Here is an 18,756-nt window from a genome sequence, read left to right as displayed (position 1 = left end):
GCGCAAAGACAGAGAGCGAGCTGCTTGCTGGCTGTGAGACAAGTTCCCTAACGAGCGACTGTCCCCCGAGATGTGTGACTTCATTTCATTTATTGACAGCACGGTCACCGCGCTACTTGTTTATTTCGGATCTGCGCGCCGCGCCCGTCCCACTTGTCGGCCGCCCCGTTTGCGATGTGCTTCCCGCGCCCGCCGCGGCTGCCGCCCCGCGCGCGAGCGAATATACTGCTGATGGCGCTGCCCCGTGTATACGACGATGTACGAACTTGTTCTCGTTGGCTCGTTGGACGAACGGATTAGAAGACAAAGTGCGCCCCTGAAGGTCGTGGGTTCGAGACCGGACTAGCTCAAGTTGTGTGTGCGCGCGGTGTTTCGGGGACGCACGTGTGTGTGTGGTGAACGAAGGAGGGCATCTTGAGGGCGTGGCGTGGCGCGGCGTGGCGCGTTGGAGGTTGGTGAGGCGTTTCATCTTGGCACGTTCAGGTGAGAAATGTCACTTGGCGTTCGCACTTTGTAAATTGGCACGCCGCACATACACAGACAGACAGACGCAGATGCCAATTATACGGACGCGACGGCGGCGGTCGGCTTATAAAACTCGACAAACTCGCGAGAAATTCGTCCTGCCCTTCTCCTTTTTCCATGGCTTGACTACACTGTGGTACTGTTTCCCCAGTCTGCTCCGAGATTTTAAGAGAGGGGAAAAAATCCTGAGTTATAAAAGGCGATGAGCCGATGCTGTGGCTGTCCTTTTAGCAGCGCCAGTACTTAGTTTACAGAATTTACGAGGAAAGCTGCGCGCAGCGGCATGCGAGCCCCTGCAGCGCCAGCCTCTGCTACTTTGAAGCGTTGGCAGCCCTGCCGGATTTTTGTTCCTGAATAGCCGCGTCATCAGCGACACGTTCTGCGGACTGAAAGAGCAAGCCGAATGGACTGTTATTTCTCTTTTGGCAGAGGTCAATGGTTCGGGTAAATCTTGTTTGTAATCTCGGCGGGGACTGTTATCAAAACTGGCCGCAAACGTCACATAGAGGAGTGCCACCCATTTCATCGCGTCTATGCGGATTCTTCCTTACGGCTGACATTTTTATTACCTTCCCCGTTACAAGTACTGTCATAAGCCTTAATTTATTTTTTTCTCGAGCCAATGTCTATTTTCCTTGACGGCCATCATCCTAACGTCACTCTAAGACGCCAACGGGCGCGACACGTGCTGTGGGACCGCGGTGTGGTCCAGGGAATGGCCTAGGCCAACCGGACCCTGCTGACGGGTTTGGTGACAGCGGCAGGGCGCTGCGGTCCGGGATGGGGCCGCGGATGAGCTAAGAGCGCCAGGAAGGCGGCAATCCATTATGTACCGGGGTGCGTGTGCTGTGAACGCACGGCCGTACCGAGGAAGTCGAAGAAGTGTAGTGCGGCTCACGCTGGCAGTGAGAGTCACGCCACGGCCAACACGCTCACGCTCGCCATGTTCCTTGTTTTTTTTTATTAAAGCTTAAGGCAGATAGGAACATATTTCTTTTTTATATTTGTTTTTGTTTAGCGGGTCGCGGCTGTATCTGACAGCGTAGATGATGCCCGACCTAGGTCGTGCTCGCCTCTGGTCTCGAAGACGTTGCAGTCGTCCCTTTGATCGATTGCGACTTGATGTAAATCTTGGTGGACCGAGTTGGGATGCCGGGCGCGGGGAGGCTGCCAGCTTTTCGCCCCTTTGAATTTGAGGGGAAAACAAAGTAGCTCGGAGTTGTTTAGCAAGCAGACACGACTTCATTCTGCTGCGCCGATGTTTGGGCTAATGGGATGGTGTCTTGAATAATGTCTGGGTCACAGTGCTGTACAGTGTGACGGTGGTGGACGGCGCCCAAGGGCAGTGGAGCAGGCAATGCAAGTACACGAGCAAGAGAAACAGAAAATAGCGACGGAACAGTGATTTTTTTTCTTTCAAATATGTCATACATTTGACTCCGACTTTAGGGGCGTGTGACTAAGACAAATGTCAAATTATGTACGATGTCTGGATGTAGGATGTATGTATCTGTCGTGAAAGTATCTTTCTTTGCGGGCCGCCAATGCACTGCCTTGTCCGCAACATCTCATACAAAAAAGAGATCGTAAATATGATGGCTTGAAAAGGGTGCTAACCGCATTATTGCCTTTTTCCTAAAAACAAAGCAAAACAACGAGGATACGCCCTTTGGGACCAGCCATTAGTGAAGAATCAGGCGTCTGGTGTCTGGTTGGTCTGGAAGGTGATTTGCTGATCATTTCGGAAGGCGCTTTCTCTCCCCTTCCTCCTCCCCTTTGCCCCATCCCGCCCACCTTTCTCATCCATCCCTGCAAAGGTCGCAGGACGTTTGCAAAGTACTGTTAGTGAACCGCACGCGGCGTGGGCGTGTGTGTTCCTGCACGAACAAGCTCTCTCTCTATCTTGCTCACTCTCTCCTTTCTCCATCCCTCTCCCTCTCTTCCTCTCCCGTCATACACGCACCCGCTCACTATAAATAAAGGACACCCACGGCGCTCCCTTACGTGGAAGCCCCCCTGCAAATGTGCTCAACAAGTGGCCTTATGCTATGCGTGTGCCATGTTTCGCGTGGGCGTAACTTTATTATTATTTCCCGCAGATCCTTATCACCGGCTGCTCCTATGAGACTTTTGATGCGCATTTTATTTGAAAATAATACACCGCTTCCTCTCGCCTCCCGCCTGCGTGTCCCGCTCTCAGGCGTACTCGCCGGTGTATTGCTCCGCGTCTCACACCTAGTCTCACAAAAATTGAGTTCTTGTACTTAATACTAGATTTTTCAAGTACATGCCACTCAAATAAAGACAAATGAACTTGAAAAACCTAGGATCAAGTACAATGTAATTGGTCCAAGAAGTCCGTTTTTCGGGTCCGCTCACCGTTGCACCGCCCCGCGCGTGACACTCTTGGGCCTGCTCACCGTCCGTTGTGCCGCCTCGCTTTTAATGCCGCCTCCTAAATACATACTGGATGGAGAAGGCGGTAAATGCGCGACATGTGTCCCCATCAGGTCGACATCGGCCTAGGGTTTATAAGCCCCCGCAGCCATTCACGTGAGCTCTCTCGCCCCCCCCCCCCACCTCTCTCTCACACACATACACACGGTGTCGCGCAGTAAAGTACAGCTCATTAAAGGTGCTCCAACAGGAGGACGCTGTTGCCACAAACTAAGACCACCGCGCCGCGCGGCCGCCGCGCCGCCTAAACCACTGCCCCCTCTCCCCTTTCTCCTCTTCCTCTCCAACGACTACCGCAACAACGCCGCCACTTTGCTTGCAGCCCGTGCGTGAGTTATGGTCGTCAGTGCGAGAGTTGTGAGGGTGTCTGTCCCCCCCTGTAAGTTTAAAGTTCATGCTGCTAGCGCGCGGTGCCTTCTGTGTGTGTGTGCGTGCGCGTGTGTGTGTGTGTGTGTGTGTGTGTGTGTGTGTGTGTGTGTGTTCGGAAGAGACGTGAATGAGGGGCGTAACGGAACTCTTTTTCACACAAAACTGGGCGTCCGAGTCGGGCGCGTATTGGGGCCTTTAAATACCTCTCCGTTTGAGAGCTCGCGCTGTGCGCTGTGATGGATGTGGTCAAGGAGCCCCTCCCGGCCCCACCGTATGGGCTCCGGGGCTAATACACATTCCGGCTGTATTTCAAGGCCCAACGCATCGCACTGGGGAGGGCCCCGGGAGTTTTTGTGTCCCTGTGATTTTATTGCCCTCCTACGACACTCGAAGAGAGGGCTCAGAGAGCAGAGCCTGCTTTGCTTTGGGGCCCTCTCGCGCTCGAAAAAGTACATATAACGGGGCACATGTTCGGGTCCCTTGTCGGTAATTACACGTTTAAGATGCACATTCGTTACGGATGGCTCCTTTTCACACCCTCCCCGCCCTTCCCTGCTGCTCCGCCTCCGGTCAGGACGAGGCGATTGAGATAACGGCGCCTGCATTCAATTTCCTCGCGGCCCTCCGCCTTTCCGCCCCAAGGCCGTCGTGACGGGCCGGGCTGGGGCGGCCGGGGCGGCGGGGGCGGTGGCGCGTCCCTATTGATTAAGGTGTGAGAGGGTGTTTGAATTATTGATTGGAAGTGATTGGCCCGCGATTAGATGGAACAGCAGCGCCGCCGCTCCAGAGTAGTGGTATGGAGTAGTAGTGCTCGTCGGAATGTTTTCTCCGTTATAGAAGAGAGGGAGAGAGAGGGGGGGGGGGGTAGGGTATGGGGAGGGAAAATGATTGAAACATCTCTGTTGTCACGGGACTTAAACGCGTCGATTATCGACGATAATCGCCCCGAATTACCTTCTCCGCGTCGCACTCGGCCTTGTGTGTGGTCTGGGGGCGCTGTGACGCTACCTAGAGCGTGTTTTATTATCCTGGAATTCGCCATGTCCAGTGTTTTCCACTACGTTTCTTTAAGAAAATAATTAATGCGAGCCTTGTTTTTTTTCTTCTCCCCCTCAGTATTATTATGCCCGGCCACTGTGCTGTGCAGTTAGCACCTGGAGAGCTCCTCTCCTTCATTGTTCGCCTGCCTCGCCTCGTTCCCTTGGAAGCGCCCTATGCGCGTGCCCGGACTGCGACCTACCTTCAATGAGCCACACTACAAAAAGTCTGAATCTCATTGACATGTTTGATATCACGGTTTGCTATAAAACACAGCTTAAGCCGCCTTCATGGATTTTTTTTTTAAAATAAAAAATCACTTGAGATTTTACATTTATGGAGTACTTTTTTTTCGTCGGTAAAATTTATCCATGAACTTGTCAGTAGTTTTCGGTCCTCCCACTGCGGCGCGAAATGGAGTGCGCGGCGCTGACAGGCCGGCCTCTGTCCGCCGCTCGTCCAATCGGCTGGCCGGCAGAACAAAAGCGCTGTCGTTATTAACTTGACTCGATTCACTTTTCCCGCGCTGCGCACGCCCGGCGGTGGGCTTTCCCCGCGCATGCGCGCGCTGCGCAGCTGCTCTGTGACCTGGATGGACGGGGGGAGGATGCTGCAGCTGTCGGCTCGCGCACTCGCACTCACTGTCAATTATCGAAAGGGTTTTGCGCTCACGTGTGTGTGGTTATGAGACACCTTGAAGCGCCATCTGCTATAGACATAAGGTTCCCACACCAGAGGTTCCCCCGAGAGCCTGCAGACTGTTGCAAGACGCGTTAATGTCGGCGCGTTAATGCGAAATGAGAGACGGTAAATTTCAAATGACGGCCACTTTTCATATAAGTTGACACGTCGTGTAAAACTCAGAACGACAATGAGAAATCTGTGGGGGAAACGTACGCCCCGTAAAACAAGTCGTGGCGCGGCGTGGGGAAGAAGAGGGCACTCGGCCGCGTAAATTTTAAATTGGCTTTGGCCGGTGAGGGAGACGGCGGCGGACGGTTCGGTAAAAGCGAGAGCGGCCGGAGACCAGGCCGGGCGCACTCCGGTCTCTTTTTGCGTTATCGGCGCGCGGACCTCTTTGCGGGTCACGCGAGTCGTGTTCGGAATGCGACGGGCCCGCGACGGCACTGCGCGAGCGCGCGCGCGCCCAGCGTGGGAGAGCGTTATGCCCTTTCAGAGGGATCGATCGCTCGCGGGCCGTCGTGCCGGTGACTCTAATCTGCTCCTCTTTGAAATGAATAAAAAAAATATGACTCAAAACTCCAGTTTACAGTTTGCAAAAAAAGACAACTAGAGTTTAGTTATATAGTTATTATAAGTATTGCTTGTGGCTATCTTTTGCAACCCGTCGAGGGTCGTGGCTTTGTGAATTAGCTTAGTCAGAAAACACATGAGCTTTTTTTTATATATGCGTGACTAGCACCGCAAAGTTATTCCAGGATAGATAAAAGATTATTTTGAGAAAGTAAGCCCGTCATTCGATGTTAAGCCTACGAACCTGCCAAAGCGCAGCCTGAGGCGCAGCCTATGCAAGGTCTCCTAGCGCCTTGTAGGTAGGCAACATCTTGTATGCAGTGCATGCGTGTACGGCGGGGTGGCCTAACCCGAGTCTCGCAGGCGCTGAGCTCGCCCGTTAAACGATGAATTACCGAAATGAAAACGAGGAAAAACTCTTCGCTTTAGTACTATGGTTCAAATTTAAGTTTTTCAAGTGCTATATAATGGTACTATCAAGACTCATGCAATGACAACAGTTACTAATTTTGTTATTGTGCTTTACAATTTCTGTGCGCTTCAAATGCCCTGTTTTTTTCTTTACATGAATGTTTTTGCTGCTGTTCCAGGTGAGCATGCAGCTGGTATGAGCGGTGGCGGCGGCGGCGGGCGACTCGGCGGGTGAGTCGAATCGCTGAAATGCAATCCCAATACGAATGTGCCGGCCGCCGTGACCGTCGTGTGCAATCTCGTGCCGTTATTGGCAGTTAAGGGTCATCACCGTAGCCATAGGCAGGGCCGTGTGGTGTTTGTGCCGTGCGTGCGGCGCCGCGTGGCACACCGGCGCGGGGTCGTGGGAGGTCGCGCGCGCACCACTTTCGGTGCGCATAAAACGCGCAAATGCCGTATTTGCAATGGCAGCGACCGTCGATAAACCCCCTTCTCAAAGGTGTTTGCGCTGCCCGGGCGGTCCCAGAGCGGCGGGGCAGAGAGGTGTAGGCCCGGCCGCGCCGCCCGTGGTCCGCAATGGGACGTGCTTCCACTGCCCCAGAGAGCGCGGCGTGGTGCGGCGCCCAGCTGAGCGGGGGCGGGGCGGGGCGCGGCGGGCCGCAGAGAAGAGCACGTAATGATACGGCGCCGGCTGGGCCGGGGGCGCCGCGCGGCCCTGTCAGCCGGGACATCCTGGCCCGGCCGGCCTTCCCTCTGCAATTGCCGGTGTGCCGGGCCCTGGGCCGGGGCGCGATCGAGAGCGGTCAGTTCACTGCCAATGCCACGGCCACGGCGCCGCCACGGCGCACCGACCGGGGCCGCCGGCGCCCCGCCCCGCCACAACACGCGGCGCGCGGCCCGGCCAGCGATGCGACCTCGATTCATAAATGCTATAGAAAATCGGCACCGCTCAATGCTTTCATTCCTTTCCTTCTCTCTCATTGCGGATCGCGCGGGCGACGGCGCTTGGCTCTCTGGGCGGCGCGTCGCGCACATTCACGTGGATAGCCATTAATTCTTAGCCATACCTCAAGACGTGTACCCTAGCTATTATCCCCCAAAAATCTTTTCTTTTTTTTTTTAACGCAAGGAAGAGAGAATTGTGCAGGAGCAGGAGTTATGACCATAAACAATGTTACAGTTTTGATTTGCCACTTTCTATACATCTGCGCGCTCACAACCAAACTAGGGCTTGGACTCGAATGATTAACCGGCGCACGCACTGTGAGTGATAGATACATGTTTGTAAATTTACGATCGAGGCGATCTTTGCCCGTTGAGGCAAGTCTTACTCTCATCATGCCGGGATCTCCCGGGTCCTGCTGGCTCCTGCCGGCTCCTGCCGTCTCCTGCCGGGTCCTGCCCGTCCTGCCGGGCCCGCCACCGCCGCGCCGCCATCATCACTGTGACAATTAGGGCGTATCATTGGCGGGCGTGATCCGGTAAGGTGTGGCGCGGCGCGGCGGCAGCGCGGCCGTGGGCTGATTCCGATGCCTCCGCGACCGCGCTGGGCCGCACTGCGCGCTGCATGCCCTGGCTGAGCTGACTTTCATTTCGCCAGGACTATCGGCTGGCAGTGCGGCTACGTGGGAGGAAAGTCACCAGCGCCGCCCCTGTCGCCCCCCGCCGTCCCCCGCCGCCCCCGCTCCAACCACCTCTCCTTCGCCACCATTGGGCGTTTTTTCGACGTATCGCTTTTCTTGTTTTGTTTTTTGTCACATTTGCGCTTCTGCGCGCGCGATACAGGAGAATTATAATCTGGTTTCGGAGCTGCCCCGCTGCCCAGTCACGCCCGATAAACCCCACCGGCTGCCGTTTAAGAAATTTGTTACAATTTCACGGATTATTTCCGACGCGTGGGAGAGGCTTGGACAGCTGAGCCAAGCCCGTGGGAACAACCACGTCGTCGCATCGATGGTAAATAAAAAAAAAAACGGTCGTTGACAGGGGCCTGCAGCCAGCAGGACCGTTCAAGAGCACCCCGTTGCTTGTAGAGAGTTTCTTTTTCTGGTGTCTTGTCCTTACCCAATCCACACCCCATCTTCGCCTTATTCTAAGGATGGAAAAGCCCATAAAAAGGCGTAACCAGCCGCCTGGCTATCGACCTCCCCACTCCTCTCCCGCCTCTGGGCCCGCGATCTCACGAGACCACCGGGCGCTACGCTGCTACGTCAGGCCACGCCTAATTCGATACGACTTTCCTAACGAGGAGCTCTTCTCCCTGCCTCGGCAATGTGTCACTCCTTTGAATATGTGAGGTGGAGAGGGGGGGGCAGAGAAAGGGAGTCCTGAATTACCTGTCATTATGATATCTCGTGTCCTTATCGGGACGCCGTTTTGTCATGGTTTGTTTATGCCGCGCTGTCGCTCAGCGATCATATCATGATCCGTCAGTGGCCTGGCGGGTAATAAAATATGATGTAAATGGAGTGGGAACATGAAGACAGGCTGTGGGAAATATCGACCCCGCCGCCGCTACACACTGTCCACCACTGAAGTGGCGGTGTAGAGCTGCTTGTTGTCGAGGGTGTAGTGGTTGTCGAGGCGATTGCAGTGATTGGAGCGCTAAAAGAGTTGCTGACAGGTGCGTGCGCGCTCGGGAGACGCAATGCCGCCACGAAACACTGCGCATGTGCAAAAAGGATCCCGCCGCATTCCCCGCTGCTGACCACTGCTGGCCGTTGCTTCCACTGACTGACTGAACGGACGCTGCCCTTTGGTGTGATTGCATGCTGTTGTTGTATGGGTGGGGTCAACGGCGTAGTGTTGCTGCTGCTGTTGTTGCCGCCTTCGCTTTCTCGTTGGGGAGGATAGTTCTAGAGAGTGAGTGTGTAAGAAGAAAAGATGGGATGATTTGTTTCGAAAGCTTCATTATTTGTGGAATTTTACTTACAATGAAGGTCTAAGGATACTTTTCACATGGACTTTGGTTTTCAGGGATCAATTCCGAGCAAGAAAATTGCGAACGAGAAAATTTTGGGGTCGTCTTGTAGGGCACTCTGTAATTGGTTTTCTCTATCTTTTGACATTTATCTGCCAGGGAGGGATTTTTAAAATAAAATCGAATGATTAAATTTTAATTGAATTTTTGAATGAGCCTGTTTTAATTGGCGAGTCAAAGGCCGGGTTGCAGTTGCGAGGTCAGCCTATTCGTGCAGATAGTGAGACTAGCATAGTGACACAGATAGAGGAGAGAGAATGAAAGGATGGTAGAGAGTGAAAGAAAGAGAGAAGGTGGTGACAAATGGGACATGCTCACCTGACCTTCACCTCCTACTTGTCGACCTAACCTTAATTCTCGCCGTGTCCTTTGCGCGGCGTGCATGGTGCCTCTCCGCTACTGCACGCCCGCTAACACGAACTTAACGTCGTCGAAAAAACAAAAAGAAAAGAAAAACTAAACCACTGAACTAGCTACTACTACATAAGCTCAGAAGCAGGAGACTTATCAGTCACATCACTATTTTAGGATAGTGACAATATTTGAAGGACGATATTATAGAATCCAACGTGAAATTTTTCAGAAGTAGAAAATAAATAAGTCGTATTTTCGATTTTCAGTAACTCCTGCGATGTCAGTTCCGACACTTTGCTCGGCGCCTCGCCTGACCCTTACGCCGATTTGTGAGAAGGCTTGGCAAATGCCGTCGCGTCGGTCGTTAGGAAGTGTTACGCGTGGTTTACTCACTCTATAACGGCGTTTAGGCGGAAGAGAAAAACACGCGTTTTCTCCTATGGGCATGAGATTCGCAGCATGCATAATACTCTTTCTAAATACCTCAATAAAAAGCAGTTGGCAGCTACCTCGAGCCATTTTGTCCGATGTGCCCTGAAAGTCCTTTTTTTGTTTTGTCTTTTTACCCGCGGCGCCTCTCTTAGTCTCTCTCTTCGCCTCCCTCTCTTCCCGTACGCACTGGCCGACCCTCGCGTGCATAAAGTCACTGATTTACGGCGCGCCGATAAAGCCTAGTTACGGGCTTTACAGTAAACTGGCTGTCCTAATGCACCTTCAGCGTATGGGGTAGGCGCGTTCGAGCGGGAGGCAAAAGGCGTCGTCGACGTCGCACGTAGTGGAGCGGCGTTGCGACGCGCTCTTACACACACACACACACACACACACACACACACAACACATGAACATGACAGAGAGGGAGGGTGGAGGGGGTCGTAGAAAGTTTTACGCTTCCGCCATTTCGCGTCGCGCCCTGGCGCCGCCGCCTGCATGACGCTTGGATTACCGGCGCGAATATAACGCCCCATTCGATAAATCTGTTTGCGCCGCCGGCTGCTGGGTGGTCGCGGCCGCTGCAATTAGGGGAGCAGCTAGCAGCTGCCTGCAGCCGGCGGCGGCGCATCCTCTGTTCACAGGTAGTTGTGAGCGTTTGGGCCATAAAGCATCGCCTCGCCTCGCGCGCGCGAGGCAGCGAGCTGCTGCTCCGGGAAACGTGTTGGACAAGCGGTCGCGCACGACACACGTCTCACGGAGAGCGGCGGACGCGAAACGTGTAGTCAGTGTGCGTAACACGCTGAAGCAGTATTAGGCATCATGAAAAATTGTGCCTTCTAACCGGGGTGGTATTTTGCATTTGCACTGTAGCAGCGCTGGTCTAGCTGACCTCTATTCCCACGTGGGTGCTCCTCTATATTATCCGCGCTCATTCACAACGATGCGCCGTTCATGCGATTTTCTTCGCAAAATTTTCTCAGTTTGAGTATCTGATTATTATTTTGTTATCATATTGTCTGATGCATCTTTGTGCCTAATAATCCAGTGGCTGACATTTCGATATGCGTCGACTGAGTTGCGGGGATGGTGTTGCTATACCGCTACTACTAGCTGTGGTGGTAGTAGTAGTAGCGGTAGCGGGTCCCGCACCGCGCACCCAGCGCAGCAGTCCCGGCAGCTTAGCGTATCAAGCCGTCATCCAGTTTGATGAAGAGGCGTTGACAGTGAGCAGCCGGCAGCAGGGCGGCAGGCTGTGACCGCTGCCGACGGGGCCCGCTCATCACTGCTCTAGTCGGCAGAGATCCTCCCGCCGCCGCCGGTAAGTTTAGCAGCACGACGTCTATACGGCCGCGTCACACACTGGCATGGCCGCGGAGCGCAGAGGTCGGCCGGGTCGGGTCCAACTGGCCGCAGGGGGCTCGCCTGATTGCCCAGTTTGAGTGCGCGCGCGTCTGCTCGTCCGCGCCCCGCCCCGCCCGCCCCGCTGGACTGTTATGCAGACAAATGGACGGCGCTGGTGGTGCAGGCCAAGGAGGGCCCCGCCGGCCAGAGAGCGCCGGCCCGGCGGCCGTTATGAATGTCCTCACGGCGCTGTCCACCGGTACCCGGCGGTGGTACCCGGCGGGACCCGACGGGACCCGGCGCGCGCGCGCGCGGGGCCACCTCGCCGAGTACCTGGAGGACAGCCTCCTGTCTCCCTTATCGATCACACTCTGTCCGTTAGGCCCCTGCTTGCTGATTAGAGCGTGTCGCATACGCGTTATCGCGGACGGGGGCCCGGACCGGCGGCCCTTTCTCTTCGCGCCGCCATGTGCCGCACCGCGAGCGCCGGCCCTGCTTTTTATTTCATTTTATTTATTTGCGTCAGGAGCAGAGAGCTCCCCCCACGTCGCGCTGCTGCCCGCTCGCTCGCTCCTCTGGCCGCCGGCTCGCTCGGTATACTCCGTTGTCGCGCGAGTTATCGTATCGGGCCCGCGGGTGACACTTAGAGTCGTCATTAGCGGCTGATTTACCACGGCAAACGTGCTATGGCCGGCCAGCCGGGCGTAACCGCAGCAGCCGCGCTGCACCGCGCTGTCCGTTAGGCTCTGCGCGGGCGGACTGTTGTCTCGGACTGGCCCTCGCGTTCAGGTCCCCAATGATGGGGGCCGCGCCTGCCCCAATGCCACTTGGCCGTGGAGATGCGGCGGTGCGGGGAAAGAAGACCCTGTTGAGTTTTACTTTAGCTTGCTTAGATTAGCGGTCGAGCTGCACCGCGCTGTACGTTAGGCTCTGCGTGGGCGGGCTGTTGTCTCTGACTGACCCTCGCGTTCTGGTCCTCAATTGTGGAAGCCCCTCCGGCCCTAAGTCTGCTGGCTGCGGAGATCCGGCAGTGGAAAAAGAAGACCCTGTTGGGTTTTCTTTAGCTTGCTTAGCTTGGTGACTCTCTGAAATGTTCATTTGCATCAGATGGCTGAATCACCCCCTATAATGTTGTTAATAGGGCGTGTATAGCCTAAAATTTTAATCCGCCCAAAACTGATTTAGATGGGGACGGGCTTAAATTTTCGGTCACGGCCGCCCTGTCAAAAACACTAACCCCCATGCACATTCGCCAACTCTAGCCACGGCCGTTGCAGGCCTGCAAAGTTGAGCCCAACAGCTTTCATGGCCCCTGTGAGGTAGGCAACATCTTGCCTGCAGTGCATGCGTGTACTGCGGGTTGGCCTACCCAGGCGCCGAGTTATCTTTTGTCAAATAATTTTGGTAAAAACACAACAAAAACCGTACGTATTTTTTAAACTCCGAGGTCTTGATCCCAAGTTCTTTTTGATCGGTAAAGTTTTCTCTCTGTACACTGATAAACTAAGTGTTCAACTGTTCAACACTTGTAAGTGTGCAACTGTAAGTTAAATACTTGCAAGTGTGCAACTGCAAGTTAAATACTTCCAAGTGTGCAACTCGGTAGGTGTGCACTTGCAAGTGTGCAACTCCTCGGTTGAACACTTCCTACACAGTAAGCGTCTAATCTAAGGAAGTGTGCAACCGAGGAGTTGCACACTTGCAAGTGCACATCTACCGAGTTTAACACTTGCAAGTGTACGACTACGGAGTTGCACACTTGCAAGTATTCAACTTGCGGTTGCACACTTACAAGTGTTGAGCAGTTGAACACTTGGTTTATCAGTGTAGTACTCGCAAAATTCTCGTGTCTGATCAGCATATGGTTACTCAACGGCGACCGGACACAGATTCACCAATGGTCGCGGGTAGGCAGCAAATCGTTTGCATCATATAATAACTTCATCCACCCCGACGCAATTGCATATTTGTACAGCAATCTTATTTGGTTTGCAGTGTAGAAGAGTTATTTGCATGTCGAGTGAGATCAATTATAGAACGGAGGCTGATCGTCGGTATAAATAACGCCACACACACGGCAGACAGGCTGCGGCCTGATACATCGTCCATCCGGACGGACACATTTTTTTCCTCGTCATCCTTCTCTTTTCCTTGCTTCCTCTTTCGCCTTCCTCCTCCGCCTGCTCCTGCTGCGTGTTCTGCACTTGGCGGGGTTACGAACAGACTGCGGGCGAATAGAGAGATCGCCGCGAGGCACACACGTCCTTGTAAGAGTGTGCGTGCGTTCGCGCGGGCGCCTGTGCGTGTGTGTGTGTGTGTGTGTGTGTGTGTGTGCTTGTGCATACGACGTGATCCTGGCGGGGCGCCTCGCCGATACGCCTTATAAGCTCCCGGACTCCGATTTGGCGTATCTCCCTACGGGATTGCGATTGGATTGGATTGGTCCGGAGAGAGAGAGAGAGAGAGAGAGAGAGAGAGAAAGAGAGATGGGATTACACTGTCACAAACGATGGACGGGACTAGCAGCACTGCTACTGCTGCCGCTCGCCAGATCCAAATGGGCATGGCGCTAATGCGAAATTTATGCAGCGGGGCACGCGCGGCAGGTTACAGAGTGCGACGCGGTGTTTGGAAACAGTTAAACTATGATGTTAGTGTCCGAGCACGCTTCAAAACCTATTCGTCATTTTAAAAAGAAAATCATGTGCTACGTCTAAGAGAATGATAGTACTTCAAACGTAACGAACGAATGGAATAAAGCTGCTTCGGATTTCATTTATTGGAAAAGGAGGGAACGCTCTGGCTGCTTATTTTGCTAGAAATTCCTGTTTTGCCGAGGTGGACGGAAGTGCAGCAAAGAGTCCCACGCAACGGCCGGAGTGGCTCGCGAGGTGCCAACGGGGCCAGGCCGCTGCCCAGCGAGCCCAGCCTCCTACTCGGAACCTGATCATGCTGGCAGGCCGGCGATAGTATGGGTCCGGGCCCTCATCGCCTGCCAGCGAGTGCGTCGCCTGGTTTATTGCAGTGGCTCGGCACGTGGCCCGCGCGACTTAGGACCCAGCTGTGCGATGTCCTCTCCTCGCCGCGGGGCCCCCGTTGTGTTCCGCTCCACTTGCCCGCTCACCGCCGCACCACCGCACCTCCACGCCCAGCAGTGCCTCGCTGGCGATGCCTTGGCGATGCTTTGGCGATTAACCTGGGTCAAAACTCACGAGCACACTATAAACGTTAATGGAAAATTCGTGTTAGGAACAAAATTGTCCCTTTACATTTAGAGTGATGTGCTGTGCACACCTCGAATTTTGTGGGTCGGGCGTTTTTCGAAACCGTTTTTGCGATGTCGAAAAAACTGTACTGATGTAATGAAATAACCCTAGTACATATATTTTAACAACCCGCAAAATGTGCACATCGCTATATTTTAACTCTATACTTTGAGACACGCGCGGCCTTTTGTTCCGTCAGGACGAGCAGTTGTGCCCCTGTCCAGGCCGCCGCTATTTTTCGCCGGGTACCCCGGTGCGTCTGCGCCTCGGTCCGTTCGCGCCTCCGCCACTGGACCACCCCGGCGCATTCTGCACACAACGAGGCCCGCGGCGCGGAGCGAGGCGCGGCGGCAGCAGCCATTTATATTTATTGCGGATCGAGACAAAGGAATACCCTTGCCGAGGAGAGGAAGGGCCCCGCTATCCGCGATTTGTATTGAAATATCTCCTTATTACTATTACACGCCTGTTGGTGCCTCTTTTACGGCGCGCGCGGAGTGCGACCGGCTGGCGGAGGCGCAGCAGCGGCTGCCAGCGGCCCGGCCGAAGGGTTTTGCATTATTGAAAGCACACAATGGCTCGGGCAGCTAGTTTGGACGAGGATGAGAGGCGGCTGCAGCACCTTTTTTATGGCAGCCCCCCGTCTCTGCCCGCGCCGGCTCCTGGAACACACTGCGCGCGCGTGCGTGTTCCGTGTTTGTTTGCCTTTGCATTTTTTTGCAGAGTCTGCCGCGTGACCTTTCTGAAATGTAGCAGACATTACCACCGAGGCGCGGAGATACAATGTACATAAAGCGGGCATGCTCACGGCGCGCCGAGCGAAGTGTCTGAGTGTTCCGGGCCGAGCGGGGCGGGCTGAGCGTCAGACGCGAAAGCGCTCTCTGCGCGCCACGCAAAAGGCAGGCGTCCCCACAAAATGTGTCTGCGCCGAGCGTCCGCACCGCGCCCCGCGCCGTGCCCCGCGCCGCGCGAGCCTCGCGGGATGCTGTCGGAATGCCGTTGTTGTCGACCGCGCCGGGCCGCGCGCGCGCGTGTCGGCGGCGTACCGACCGATGCTCCGTGTCGCGAAAAGAAAGAAGTGTATGTAGGTCTCTCTACACCATGTGGCATTCTTGTTGACGGCGTTGTCGGTGTGAGGTGCGACCTTGCGCGCGTGTTCATGTTCCTCGTGACCCACAAGGAGGCGACGTCTGTAGTGTCACCGCCTACACGTTAAATCAAAGTGACTGCCTCTCTTCTTTAATCTTTAATACTTTGAAATATTGCCTTTTCTCAGTCTGGTCGGATCGTGTCCTTAGGTCTATTCTTATGTATTTCCGATTTCGGCGATTCATATTTTTCCCCATCTATAACACAGCAACATTCCCAGCCTCTCTTGAAGCCTAGAGTGATGTGTAAAAAGAATGACGGAATGCATCGTTTCCCAATTAGAGCGATGTTTGTTTACATCGCTCCAGTTAAATGATTAATTTAAACATCGCCTCTTTACAAATGACGATTTGGATAATCGCTCCTTTTAAGAGGCGTGCGTCACTCAAAATGAAGCATTGTTACCAAAACGTCACTTAAATAGAGCGACAAAAGCAAGCGTCGCTCTTAAGAGAAACGAAGTTGGCAGAGCGACGCGTTTGACTCCAGCATTTTTAGACCTATTTTACCCGAAGAGGAGGGAAAGAGAAAAGTAAGCGTGTCGGGTGGGAACAGCTGATGTGTCGAAGCAGGGCGGGGCGGAAGCGGAGCGACCCAGTTGGCTCGCCTCCTCTCTCGCCGATTGGGAAGGTCACTGGGGAAGTGCAGCGGGCGCTACCTGCCGGCGCCGATAATGAGAGGGGGCGTATGAACGCTTTCCGGGGAGCGCGCTCTTGCCGCCCCGCGCCGGCCGCCTCCCCCACTCCCCGTCCCGGACGCGCTGCTAACAATTTGGGGCGCATCGGGAGAGGGACGTGCTCTTCGCACGCCGCACGCTGCGCCCCGCGATGCTTTTTACCGTGATGCTACTTATTACTGCTACTCGATTGTGGGCTGCATCTCTGCCAATAACGAGCCCTGCCCTGCCGTGCTTCCGCTTCCGGGGCCCTAGTTCTCTGCCGCGCGGGGGATGCGCAGAGGGCAGGGCGGTCCACGCCGGCCTGGCCGGGCCGCAGACCACAACAATGCCCGTCCTGGATAATGGTTGAGCGGGCGGGGGAGTCGGCACCGCATTCCACCACCGGGCAGGAACAGCAGCTCGTCGGACTCACCTGGGGTCCGCCGGCGGGCGCCGCGGGCGGCACGGGCGTCTCCCTGCGGGCGGGCGAGTAGCCCACCGCGCCGCCGCCGTCGCGCGTGGCCGCCTGCGTCGAGGCCGTCGAGTCCATGATAGTAGTCGGTGGCGCCTCGGTGCCCGGCAGCGCGGGCAGCGTGGTGCCCTGCTGGGTGCTGGCCAGGGTGCTGGCCAGGGTGGCGGCGGCGGCGGCCGCCGCTGCGCTGGTGGTCGTGGTGCCGCTGCTCGTGAGCGTGGTAGGGGGCGCGGCCGTGGCCTTCACCCTCGTCGTCGTGGTGCTGCTGCTGCTGGGCGTGGCGTTGCTGCTGCTGCTACTGGGCTTGCGGGTCGTCGGCTTGGTCTTGTGCGTCGGCGTCGTCGACGTCTTGTGCGTCAGGCTGGTGGCCTTCTTGCCCTCCTGCTGCAGAGGCGCCTGCTGCTGCTGCGCTTGCGCGCTCGCGAGCAGCACGGCCGCGCACAGGAGCAGCAGCGCGCACAGGACCGCCGACCGGGGCAGCATGTTCAGGCGCGGAGTCACGCACGCTCGCACATAACACACACGTCACGCCTCGTCACGCCTTGTCACGCCCCCGCGTCGCTTCGGTGTCACGTTTACGTCACGTCGCCGTCACTTCGCCCTCGCGCGTCTGCGTCGCGTCACGTCGCCGTCACTTCGACGAGCGCTTCACGTCCCTTGGCGGAGCAAGCGCTTGCCGGTGCTCATGCCCCTCGCACCCTATGCGAACCTGTGGACAAGAGAAAAACAAAAGAGTCAGTAAGTAGTAGTTAAATTTAAACGAATGTTGTTCCGCTCGCCGCTGCGGCCAGCTTGATGGATCCCTCTCCTATCCGGACGGGAGAGCTAGCAGCGCCCCGCCTGAGCCGCCTCCACCTTATCTTATTGCAATTTGTGACGGCCGCCGCTGCCAGTCGGGCCCTTCACGCGCCAGTCGTACGGAAACGCGGAAAAAGAAGGAAAAATAAGTCATGTTCGCATACCTGCTGTGGTGTGCGGGCCTGTGCGGGCGCTACGCGGGAGGCACGCGGCTGGGGAAGCAGATATTCAAATTGGCGGGGGCCGCGGGAGAAAATTATGCCCGGAAAGCGACTTATTTATGTGTGTGTGTCAAAGGGCGATGCTCATTGTAATAGTAACTGTGCCGCGGAAAGAAAGGCGGTAGAATGCGCGCGAGTTGGGCGGCGGACGGGGAGGGAAGCACGCCAATAAGAGCTGGCCTGGGGCGCCCACACCGCGGGGCCGGCCGGTGGCAGCTCGTTCTTTTACAAGTAATTGTGCCCCGTGCTGCTTACCATAGGGGCAGCTGCATAGCGCGCTCGCGGAACGCACTTGCACACTGGCCAAACTCACGACGCCAATTTCGCAGTGTGTCGGATTAAACCGGTCTATCTATCTCGCGCGGAGCTGATGCGGCGCGGGGTGTTGCTGTCGTGTCGGATCGCTTTTCCGACGCGTCGGCTGACGTGCTTTTCCCCGCATCGCCGTCACGGTCCGGTCGGCCGCCGCTATAGGTGCGCGACCGCAGGAATCCCTCCCCGTCAAGCATACGCCATCCCTGCGATCCCTCCGCTCTTGTGCGGCGACAGTGACGCGGGGCGGCCCGACGGCTCGCTGTGCGTTACACAATACATTCTGGCCGTCATGCCGCTCGCTAAACGCTTTCCAGGGTTTTGTGCAACGGGGGCGACGCGGAGGGTCCTCCTCGGCGGTGGTGGGTCACGATCCAAAACGCACTGCCTCGCACGCCAGCAGCCCCCCCAGGCTCGTCCATCACTTTTGGCGCACCCGTCCACCGCGCTGCTGCCTGCACCGTGCCACTGGGAGAAAGGGATTCCTCTGAAAAATACCACAAAAATAACAATATACCATTCCTAAACTTTGTTTTTGCGATATCATTTTTTTCCCGCTTCGCCCTTTTTCCACAAACAACGAGTTTATTTCCTTGCGCTGTGAGGTTCTCTGCTGTCCCGCTAATTCTCAGGCAGAGATGGTGGGTCCCTGTCCTGTTGTTTGTCGTCGTAGTTTGTCTCCCTCCCTCCCCCTCTCCCTCCCTCCCTCCCTCCATCAC

At 55.7% G+C, this 18,756-nt stretch overlaps 2 protein-coding genes across 5 annotated transcripts in view; one reads left to right on the top strand and one right to left on the bottom strand.

The window, feature by feature from the left end:
- LOC113212506 (elongation factor-like GTPase 1) overlaps nt 1-18,756 on the top strand; it is a 111,757-nt gene that overhangs the window by 29,920 nt on the left and 63,081 nt on the right. Inside the window, exon 17 of one of the 4 annotated variants that reach the window (XM_052270979.1) lies at nt 6,234-6,285. The exons of the other annotated variants lie outside the window; for them this stretch is intronic. Coding sequence (XP_052126939.1) covers nt 6,234-6,285 — 52 coding nt within the window. The remainder of the gene's footprint in view (nt 1-6,233; nt 6,286-18,756) is intronic. 4 annotated transcript variants of the gene reach the window in all.
- Nucleotides 1-18,756, bottom strand: part of LOC127750165 (uncharacterized protein DDB_G0290587) — a 58,257-nt gene that overhangs the window by 24,870 nt on the left and 14,631 nt on the right. Inside the window, exon 2 of the mRNA XM_052270981.1 lies at nt 16,668-17,415. Coding sequence (XP_052126941.1) covers nt 16,668-17,189 — 522 coding nt within the window. The 5' untranslated portion in view covers nt 17,190-17,415. The remainder of the gene's footprint in view (nt 1-16,667; nt 17,416-18,756) is intronic.

Source organism: Frankliniella occidentalis, unplaced genomic scaffold, assembly GCF_000697945.3.
Source record: "Frankliniella occidentalis isolate FOCC.00 unplaced genomic scaffold, Focc_3.1 Scaffold145, whole genome shotgun sequence".
NCBI lineage: Eukaryota > Metazoa > Arthropoda > Insecta > Thysanoptera > Thripidae > Frankliniella > Frankliniella occidentalis.
This window is presented reverse-complemented; position numbering and strand designations above follow the sequence as displayed.